This window comes from Thermobia domestica, unplaced genomic scaffold, assembly GCF_964235325.1.
Source record: "Thermobia domestica unplaced genomic scaffold, izTheDome1.hap1.1 HAP1_SCAFFOLD_2145, whole genome shotgun sequence".
NCBI classification, from domain to species: domain Eukaryota; kingdom Metazoa; phylum Arthropoda; class Insecta; order Zygentoma; family Lepismatidae; genus Thermobia; species Thermobia domestica.
In genome coordinates, this window is record NW_027657847.1 from 7310 (window position 1) to 18357 (window position 11048).

Below are 11048 nucleotides of genomic sequence, written 5' to 3' on the forward strand. Positions count from 1 at the left end.
TCTGTAAGCATCTTCAGTTCTGTTTATTCTGTAAATACAAATATTAAGAACAACATTGCTATGTTTATAGTCTCCTGCCAGACCATAGAAACTACTAAATTATGTAAATTTCCAAGTTATATCTTTTTGTCGGATTTTCTTCCTACCCTCAAAAACATGATTATTGGATAGTTTACTGAAGGGGGGGAAATAAAAATAGGCGATTTTGTTCTTATTTCATAAATAAATGTCTCATTAATAACCTGATATATATTTGGGCTTTAATAAGTTTTTCTCAGCCAATTTTCTCAAATTGACTTACGTGCTTTTATTGATATTGCATAAACAAATATTTTCTTAATAACTCTTAATATATCACATAACTCATTTCTCATGCAAAAAATCCGTAAGGGATAGTTTGCTTTTAAGGGTAAGTTTTCTTTGGATTAAGTTTTACGAAAACGCCTTGTAATTTTGTTCGTGTTTCACAAATAAATGTTTAAGTAATAACTACAGCTTAACATGAGAAATTAAAGCAAGAAAGTTTAGTACGGTGATGATGGCCCTTACTTCCTTCCCCCCGAAGTTACAGAGATCAGTGTTGCGGCATAGTAGAAGACAATGATTGGAAAATATATCACATGCTGGATGCAAATCTAAATAGAGATTCCGATTCTGGTTTTATAGTAGTTCCTTTTTTCACGACTTCGCTGTTACATCAGGCGGTAAGACGCAATAGCCAATCGCACACTATCTTACGTTCAGTAATCGTTACCATGTAGTGGTTATTTTGGTGGGCTTACTTTCTTATACACATGCAAGAGCATAAGGCTTCGTTCGTGTTCCCTAGAAATACGAAATCAAATTATACATCTACTTGAATTGCCTACTAAATTAATAGAAATTTTATCTTGTTAAGTAGAGTGGGGAACATTTTACCATAAGATATGTAAAATATTTTGTATATTTTTTTTATTTGATTGATTTTTACATATTTCTGTTTTGCTTCTTCTTTTAGGGTGGGGCATCTTTGTTGTTGGCCAATTTGGAGAAGGAAAAGGAGCTGCTGAGGATATTTCTCCGTGTGTCACAGATGGAGAATTCGGTCCTTCGGCGGATGAATCTCAACTCCTTCCTAATGGTAAGTGTTCACTCATTCTTCTAGTTTTTGGTTAACTTACAGTATGGTATTGCACACATCAAGAATAGAGTGAGTTATATTATGACCCTCTGGGAAAAAGCTGGTCAAACTCCATCAAAGAAGAATGGGAATGTACTCTCGTGCAAGCATGCGTCTTCTTATCACTGACAGCTAGGACTTGTATATTAGTATGTGCTGGATACGAGGGTATTTCCAAAAGTTTCAACTTGACACTGAAATATCGCATAATTAGTAGTAAGCCATTCATGGCATTTAGTGCCATCTGTGGAAGAAGTATTCGTTTCAACTAACTGCGTCATTTCGCTGGAGGCAGTCATTTGAACCGATCGATGTGCGTAGAGCTTTCGCATACCGCATGACAATGCTCCATCCATACGGTTATTGTTACCAAGGCTGCCATGAAAAACTGTGGCTTTAAGGAAATTCAACATCCTCCCTTTAACCTAGATCTAGCACTAAAGCATGCGTGCTTAACGCGCAGGACCGATTCAAATGACTGCTTCCAACGAACTGACTGAGCTAGGTAGTTGAAATTGATACATTATTTCTTCCTTAGAAGATGCTGTATATCAGGACTGGCTTATTAACTGTGACACGATATTTCACTCAGATCGGACTGTTTTGAAATGCCCTCGTATATGGTTATTTGAGAAAGCAAGATCTAGCGAGCCCGTGTGAGTACAAATCCTTCAGATACGTTATCAGAGCTCGAGACTGAGCGGGTGCGATCCAAAATGAAGCTAGTGAGCGCGAACATGGGCAAGTGCGAGAATTGTGAATCTCATTGAGGATAGCGAGCTGAAGCCCGAGCAAGTGTGAGTACGAGTTTTATTGAGATTAGTGGGCGCAAGCTCCATGGAGAATAGCGAGCCTGAGTCCGAGTGAGCCCCAATTGCAAAATGGCCATTTCTGTTTGTGCAAGAGAAGAACGCATTTGTGTTTATGTATCAAAAAGCCATCGCATACCGAATTTAATTAATATATTTACGTGTTGGGATTCAGTTCCATAATAAATCTCTTCAGGATCCCTATGCAGGAGGAGTTTTATGTGGTTCCCCAATCAGCGAATTATTGTAAAGATGTAACAGATGAAGCTTGATCACCTTCCAGAAGTCACTATAACGTACCCCCTTAAATTGGTTCCTTTATACCAGGTATTCCAGGTATTCTGGTTGGTTCTGCAGGGTCGTCAATCCGTAGGAGCCCTTACTGAAGCAATAGTTGAACCTCCCATTTTGGGGCCTGTTAACGGGTAACACCATTAAAACAAAGCAAATTAGCCTACTAGATCTTTTGATTTCAGCAAAGACTTATTGCGCATAAGTTTTGATAATTATCATGATGATAATGATATAGTTAATAATAATCATAATGATATATTTGATGATCGGTTTTGCCGTCGATTCACCGACTCTTTTACTATTCGTCATTCAAGGGTTCAGCCTGAGCTTGCTTTCTGCAAGACATTGTGCATTGTACGTACAATGCGAGCTGCCTTAATATTTAAACAATTTTTATTTTTAAAACATTACTTGTCTTTTAACAATCGGAGGGAAGGGAGCAATGAGTCAAAACAAATTTGCTATTAATTTGAAGTTTTATAATGTACACTATGATCTTGAAACATTGGATTCGCGGCCCCTTGCATCACTGATTATTACGGCTCTGTAGGAGGTTGAACACATAGGACTAATACAATTTTCAACCTCTTCCGTTTGGGATTGAATTATTAAAAAATAAATAAATAAATAAAAATGGGATATTATAAATATCAACCCCATGTGAAGCAGTGTCGTGCCGTGAAAATCAGCGCCCGGAGCGAGAGTATACAAGGGCGCCCCATATATATATTCGAAGTAATTTTTCCTTTTTCTACCGAACTTTACGCCCCATTACTTCGGCGCCCGAGGCCGTCGCCTCGCTCGCCGCCCCCCTAACGGCACGGTGCTGATGTGAAGACCTGTCGTATTACCGAAGATTATCCAGATTTACAAAGGATTGCCATGAAAGTTTTTGCGAGCTCCCTCATGGCTATATGGCTATCTGCAACACCTGGCGCGGAAGAGATCTGGGATCAATTTCAGATAGGAGCTCATGTAGTTCGATCCGACGTTAAACTGTAAGTCCGAGCCTCGTTGCTAAAAGAGGCGCTTAATCTTTCAATCGCATTCAGACGAAAGTTTTTTGCAATGTAGCATGAAGACAATGTGACATACACAATGACTTCATGCTTTAATAATAATAATAATAATAATAATAATAATAATAATAATAATAATAATAATAATAATAATAATAATAATAATAATAAAAATCAATCTTAGCCAGACTCGTAGTAGAACAAAAAGACAGAGGGCCGAGATCATTTTTGGGGTGATAACTTGAGTTCATTATTCAATCTTTTGTTTTAAAATATACCAATATTTATCTGAACAAACAACCGAAGTTTTCAGGATGAACTCAAAGTGGTTCCAGGGGCTGAACACCCGCCCTAGCTACAAACCTGTGCCTACCCTGTTCGAAACTAAATTTGAAAAAAAAAAATGACAAAAGAACTAAGTCAAGTGGTGATCCGTCATATCAAAAACGATTACGATTCACAGAATATTTTTTGCGGAATGATGCGACATTCGAAATATATATATATATATATATATATATATATATATATATATATATATATATATATAGATATAGATATAGATAGATAGATAGATAGATATAGATATATAGATAGATAGATATCCCGCCTCTCCCAAGTTGCGAGGCTGAATTTGGATTGAAAGGGCATCGGAAGTGTTACTGTTCCTCTCATGACCCCGAAAACTATGAATATTGATCATTTTTATATATCTCTTCCTCCCCTAAATTGCATCGTCAAAGTGAAATGATAATAACCAACCCAGTCCCGAATCTCATCTACGTTGAAAATTTGATCGAGATCAGGCGGGTTTCAAGAGTTAAGTCACAAACGTGGGTCACTTTCATTTTTATATTTTCGTTTACATTTTTGTTACTTCTATAGTAGATCTGAAGTGCTAAAATCAAGGATTTATTCTAATACTCTCTGGATTAGATACGTATTTTCCTACAGAATTAAATGGGAGCAAGGGTTTCAGTCCTACCGGGAGTTCGAGTCCTGAAGAGCATGACCATTTTTATCGTCCTTGATGTTTCTGTGTTCATGTCCCTGTAGTAACCAAAAGTATAAGAAAGAGGAAATAAGACTAAGAAAAAGGTGCAGATCGCTTGTTTTTAGGTCAAAGGCAGGAGTAAAAGCGAGAGGGAATGCGGGGGACGTCGTTACCCCACTTCCAGAAAATGGCGTCCTTTTATTTCCTTTAAGATTACAATGAGCAAAGATGGGCACAGTCGACGGTATGATGTCATGCGTCCCCTACCTTTCAGATCCACTTTTACCCGTAGGCAAGGAATCCTGGTTCGATTTCAGCCCATGTAAATTTGTGGTGGACCACATAGTCCTTAGCTTTTCTTGGGATTCTCTCGTTTGCTCATATATTCTTGTTCCACCCATTCTTTCATAATCATTTATTTTTATTTATCAACCGTCTCCTTTAGCCTAAAAGACATAACCGTCAGGCGTTAAATCAAAGACCGTGTGATCAATTTCTGTTAAGTTTCAAAAGGGCTTTTAACCTACACTGCACATATTTGTTGCTGTTAATGCGTAATAGATAACATGATATGTTGTGTTGTTAACAAGTGGTTGCGTGAAAAGTATTCTTTGACAACCTGAGAACAACAATCAAAGGTTGATACCAAGGGAAAGTTCATGGAGACAATACAAATACTGTTGTCAACAATAAGTGATAGCACTGGAGAAAAACTGATGATGATTAAGCGTTATCCAACGCTCTTGTTTTTGTCTTTTGTGACTATAGAGAAAGGGAAGGGGGTTGAAAACAAAAGGAAATACAAATGACGTAGTTTTTTTTGTGTTTGTATGCGTTTTCTGTAAACAAGAGTTTGTAGCCTCTAGAAAGGGGCAGCAGTTTCCTTTGTAGTGACTACGATGTAAATCGACCTGGGGTTATCAGAACATGGCGTTGCTTGGAAGTGGTCAGAGATAATGCTCTTACGCTGGCACTTTGATTTGCTAGTGTTCCTCGTTCTATTTAATCACGTTTCTTCTATCTTTATGGTCCAGGAGTTCAGTTATTCAGCAAACTCCATTAGGCTAGTGCGCGATAAACATTCTTGTTTGTAAGAGTTCTCTCAGGAAAATTCATGATTGTGATTTGAGGAAACGTTTTTTTGGAATACAATTGCACAGGTTGGTATTTAAGCTTCCTCTAGTTCTAGTAGATGATGAGACCTTTACTGTTAAGTCTATGAACTTTTATTGCATGATAACTACTCTGTTTCTCTGAAGATATCATAAAACCTAACCAGAAATAAGCTCTAACATGATTTTCAGATTGCTCGTAATACTATAAGCCCTACCATCAAAATATGGCTCAGTAATTGCATGATTACAAACGCATTACTTTCAGTAATGTGTTGCTAGAATTTTTGGTTGGCTGCCCTCGAACGTTTTGAAAAATATAGCTTATATCCATTGACGTAACTAGAATATTTTGCTAGAGGAGGTCAGACTTCTACACGTGGAGAATTGAAGGAGACTTACTTGTGCTTCGTTGGTATCTTAGGGAGGGTCAACAGTGTTCTAAGGAAAGCCTAGTCTCCTCTATTTATGCATATGCATATACCCACCCTTATATTTTTCATAATATCCCTGGTTTAAGGTGAGTGTACTCTGACTTATAAAAGCATTAGGTGCGTATACACCGTATATCGTCATCAGGTGAGGTAGGTATACGTTCGACAGTTTTCAGAAATATAGCCAATACCCACCAGGGACACACCCACGCGGGAAGTCTACCGGGTTCGGACCCCCAAACTTCGTAACTCGACATAGCAGAGAAATGACTGATATAGACTAAAGATTTAACCTTACTCATCATCTGTACATGTACAGGGTGGCGCAAAAGTAGGTATTATACACCCAGTGATCAAGTATAACATTCTAGCTTGTAGGTTTATTTGCTTTGGCTGTTCCGAGCGTATTAAGATATAAGTAAAAAGATATTAAGAACAAATAATAAAGAAACTAAGTCTACCTGATGGATAACAATAAGAAATCATATAAATATCAATGAGTTGATCATTACGGGACTGTATATCTACTTTTGGGTCATCCTGTATTTCTTTTACGATAAAAACAATCTTAGTTTTATAATTTTCCGTGAGAATATACATAGCAGTACTTAAAAATTGGTTATCTTTTTTTTTCGGTTGTAGAATAACACTCATTTGATACTATATAAATGTAGTGTTTTTATTATTGGACCTGTGCCAACAGAAATTTCTGAGTGCACGCCTGATACTCACCCTTATATCCTGATTACATTTCTGATTTAAAATGAGTATACGCTATGCGTGTACTTTTCATTACATTTCTGCTTGATTTGCACTCGAACCTGCAACACATAGGTCATGTAGTTTTAATCTGTTTTTGCTCGACTACGCTAGCTAGCCAGCTGTAGACCCATCAAATAGAACTAACAGTTGCCAGATTGATACGAAAACAAAATCCTTTTTTCGAACGTACTACCTGTTTTTCACGATTGTATGGATGCAGTGTTTTGCCTTGTTTGAAAGACTTCACTGCTTATTGTAATTCACTTAATTTCTGATTTTCTATGACAATGTATTTTCTTTTTGCAGGTGCCAGTTCAACGAGTGACGAAGTACCCGTTATTACTTGCTCGATTGTATAAAGTGACTCCCGTCCACCACGAGGGCCGAGAGCTGCTACGTGAAGCACAACAGAAAATTGAATTACATTTAGAACACATGAATTCGGTAAGTTAACGCAGTTACTACGTATCAGATGAATTACTGCATTTGTGCCTAGGCATAAAATAAAATAATTTTATATTTTGTCTTGCCTGCATTATACCCAAGCCATGTTCTAGTCCATTACCAGCAGTGGGCAATTTTTCCCATTTGTTGTGAATAGGACATGTTGGAAAATATAAAATTAACTCCGGAGTACATTGATAATTAGGATTAACGAATTCACGAACAGCAACTGAATATTTTTAATGGAGTATATTGCTTATCTTTAAACGTTGATAGGTGCCCTTCAATATGTTCCTACAATCTCTTGATCCATTTATTTTTATGCTATAGTTCGTGCAACTCTAAAACAGTGCTTGAAATCTAAGACTTGGGTGAAATAGTGTTGCCCACGAGGCTCGTGAAGTGGATGAATGATTGGAGTTTAGAGTACTTTTCACAACGAGACTACGTGAAACATGGATTTACAGCTTAACGTGGAATCGAAAATTTAGTTAATTTTCGGTATCAGTTAATTTTCAGTTGTGTTTAGTGAAAAGAGGTGGAGATGTCGTCAAGAACCGAATACCGGGCAATTTTGCACCTGGTTTAAGTGTTGATCAGTGTTTAGAAAAAGTGACTCCTGTGCTTGGAGAGGTTTGTCTTCACAACGATATTTAGTATACCGATATACATATACCGAGAGTTTCAAAAAGGAAATTTCAACCTTGAGAACGCTCCAAGGTAGGTCGGCCATCTTCATCTGTCACTGAACAAAACATTACTGCAGTAAGAAAAATGTTTGAGGCAGATAGACGGGTTACATAGCATCAAATCAGGAGCGGATTAAGGGCTGAGCCAATGGAGCCCAGGCTCCAGGGCCCCCAAATTCCTATGTTTATTACTAAAATATAGTAATCAAGGCTTCAGACCCATGCTATTTTTTCCCATTCGCTTCGCTCACGGTATCGCTAGAGTTAAGTCTTCTTCCACCAGAGTCTTCGCGATACTTACTTTGTGAGAGACGGAGCTATTTTGGGCCTCTATTACAAACCAAATTATTAGCTTGTAGTGACTATTCCTTTGAAACATCTCTGTTATTACTTAGAGCAAATCTAGGATGTTTTCCAAATCTCCTTAACAATAAAACGTTCCTATTCAAATCAATTTGGGCTCTCTGAGCTACAGCATAGTTCTCGGTGTTTTGATAAGCCTGTGGGACCGTGGAAGGCAGCAAAGAAAATTTATGCGCTGGAATGATTCGTAACATAGGGCCCCCTTGAAATAGTTTGGCTCCAGGGCCCCAAAAGCCTTAATCCGCCCCTGCATCAAATAGAAATATGCTTGAGCATTAATGCGTCAGCAGTTCGTGCAATTCTCCGCTATCACCTTCGAGTTAGAAAGATTTGTACCCTTTGGGTACCACATGACTTGACCGAAGAGCAGATGGCACATCGTGTTTGATAGTGCCGTGAAATGTTGAACAAATATAAAAATGGAAAATCTTCCTCTGTGAACAATATTGTGACAGGTGACGAAACTTGACTCTATTACTATGACGTCCCGACCCAGGCTCAAAACAAAGTGTGGGTGTTCGAAGATAAGGAGATCCCCGTGGCTGTTCGGAACTTCACATCTTCACTGAATGAAGAGAATGGTGGCGGTATTTTTTAGTGTGCGAGGAATTGTTGAGCACATTGTCTTAGAAGCACATAAGACAGTCACAGGGAAGTGGTATACCGAGGAATGTCTGCCTAAAGTTCTTACAGCTCCAAACAGCTGTGTCAAAACTCAAGGATGGATACATGGTTTCTTTACCACGATAACGCTCCAGCGCACCGTTCAGAAGTGTGCTCAGAATATTTGGCCAACACTGGGCTAAAACTTAGAGCACCCTCCGTACAGTTCAGATCTTGGTCCCTGTGACTTCGCGCTATTCCCCCGTGTAATGACCAGGCTGAAAGGAAGGCGTTTTACAAGCGATGACGCCCTACTAAGGGCTTGGGAAGATGATTGTGCCCGAATCTCTGCCAAAAAAAAAAAAAAAAAAAAATGGCAGAGTTTCTTTGATGACTGGTTTCGAAGAATGGAAACATGTGTAATGTGTGGTGGAAAGCATTTATAAGAAATAAGACCGTAGAGAGAGAGAGAGATAAACACCCTATAAATAAATACAGGGCGTTTCAAAACAACACCGGCAACGTTTGGGAGGTGATTTCTGACACACCAAAGATGAGATTAAAAAGTATAGACCAACCTGGGCGCACAAATGCTTCCTTTCGGAGTTATAGGCTGCCGAAAACATAAAAAAAAGAACTTTAAAGGTCCTAGTTCCAAAACCATGAGATCTACGGTAGTCGGGTCAGGATTTCACATAGAAACTAGTATGTGTCCTATTCAAATATCCAAGCTTCACAATCCTGTAGTACTTCCGCAACAATTTCTATAGAGGTAGTTGGCGAGTACTTCAAGTTATATATCTGTAGCCAAACTCCGTCTATAAAAATTTTTGCGTGAGTACCTTAGGATTCTGAAACGTATTTTTGGATAGCATACGTATTAGTTCTTAAGTGAAGTCTTGACCCGACTACGGTAGATGCCATAGTTTTGGAGCTATGGACTTTTAAGTTAATTTTTTCATGTTTTCGGCAGCCTATAACTCGAAAGGAAGCATTTGTTCACCCAGGTTGGCATATACTTTTTGTCCTATCTTGGTGTCAGAATCACCTCCCAAATGTTGTCGGTGTGTTGTTTTGAAACACCGTATATATATATTTGCCGGTTTATTTCAAGAGCGACATAACTCAAAATTCTTCACTTTTCAGGAGAACGTTTGAAAGTTTTCAAACGCATTGGAAAAGACTTGGCGCAAGAACGACACAAGTGCTGTCTAACGCCTAGTTTTGGAAGCACATTTGTGATATTTTTACTCGGGATAGGCATCAAAATTAGCTTTCATTTTTGCCCATAAGTCTATAAGGGCGATTTTTGAGTTATGTCATTCTTGAAATAAACAGGCGATATAAGTAGATTTCTCATAAAGCGTGGCCATATTGATGAATGTGCAAAGACATGGGACTTTTTTTTTCTTAAAGGTGTCCCGCTTTCAGATGATGAAATTATGATCACCCTATTCAAAATGAAATCCTTTGGTATAATATATGTATATTTTATATGCGTTCGTATAATTACATCATTAACGTATTCTCATAAAACGTATAGTGGATTTTGAAATATATATATATATTCATATATTCTGTGCACTTGAGAATTTTAAGGCCATTTACGGTTATTCGAAAGGAGGACTCTCCTTGTTTAGGTCGAGGGCTTATGATAAACTTTCCCTCTGCTTTGGAGAAAGACCCTGTCCGCATCCAATTATTGAAGGATCTCGGCCACAGCAACTTGTCCCTCCGACAGCAGCGCCATCAACGGCGCACTTGAAATAGAAAGACACTAGCATCACGCGAAGAAATAGTTTCTAAATTATATTTTCGGGTTTTTGTCAATATTTTCGAACAAATGATTTTTCTATTGGGTTCAAAATTTTTGGAAATTTTACATAGCACAAGGAAGATATCTCTAAAATATATGTTTGATTTGACATATTAACTAAAATAGTTCTGGCCCCGTTATTTTAACACTTCACAGCCATCAAGCGGGAACTTCATAAGATTGCTTAAGATAATTTTAATGCGTCTATATTAATTAAACTAGCTAGTATTGTATTTTAGTTTCTTTTGTAGCCATATGGTGCTAACTTTAAAGTGTTTGAATGAGTGATGCACATATATTTGTTGCCACAAATTTTCTCTATTCTAATACAAGGAACAGAAGTAGTTAATTATTTTAACTCTAAACTAATAAATATAAAATAGTTTCCATTTTAAAAGCATAATATAGTAAAATATTCGAAAATTTCAATTTTTTCCAAACTTTCCGTTTTTTTCCAAGCTCGGGGAAAAACCGTAAAAAACTTATTTAATCCAAAATTTCGTTTTTTTAAGGCCTTCACAATATTAGATGTACCGATTTTGATTTTTTT

General features: G+C 37.6%; 1 protein-coding gene across 1 annotated transcript; it reads left to right on the plus strand.

Moving 5' to 3' along the window:
• Window positions 1-976: 976 nt before the first annotated feature.
• On the plus strand, window positions 977-7660 carry LOC145678233 (myosin-M heavy chain-like; the record flags this gene model as incomplete). Its single annotated transcript, XM_081748278.1, has 3 exons — window positions 977-1120; window positions 6890-7027; window positions 7547-7660. Coding segments are annotated over exons 1-3 (300 nt in total), but the record flags the coding sequence as incomplete, so codon positions are not given.
• Between the last annotated feature and the right edge of the window lie 3388 nt (window positions 7661-11048).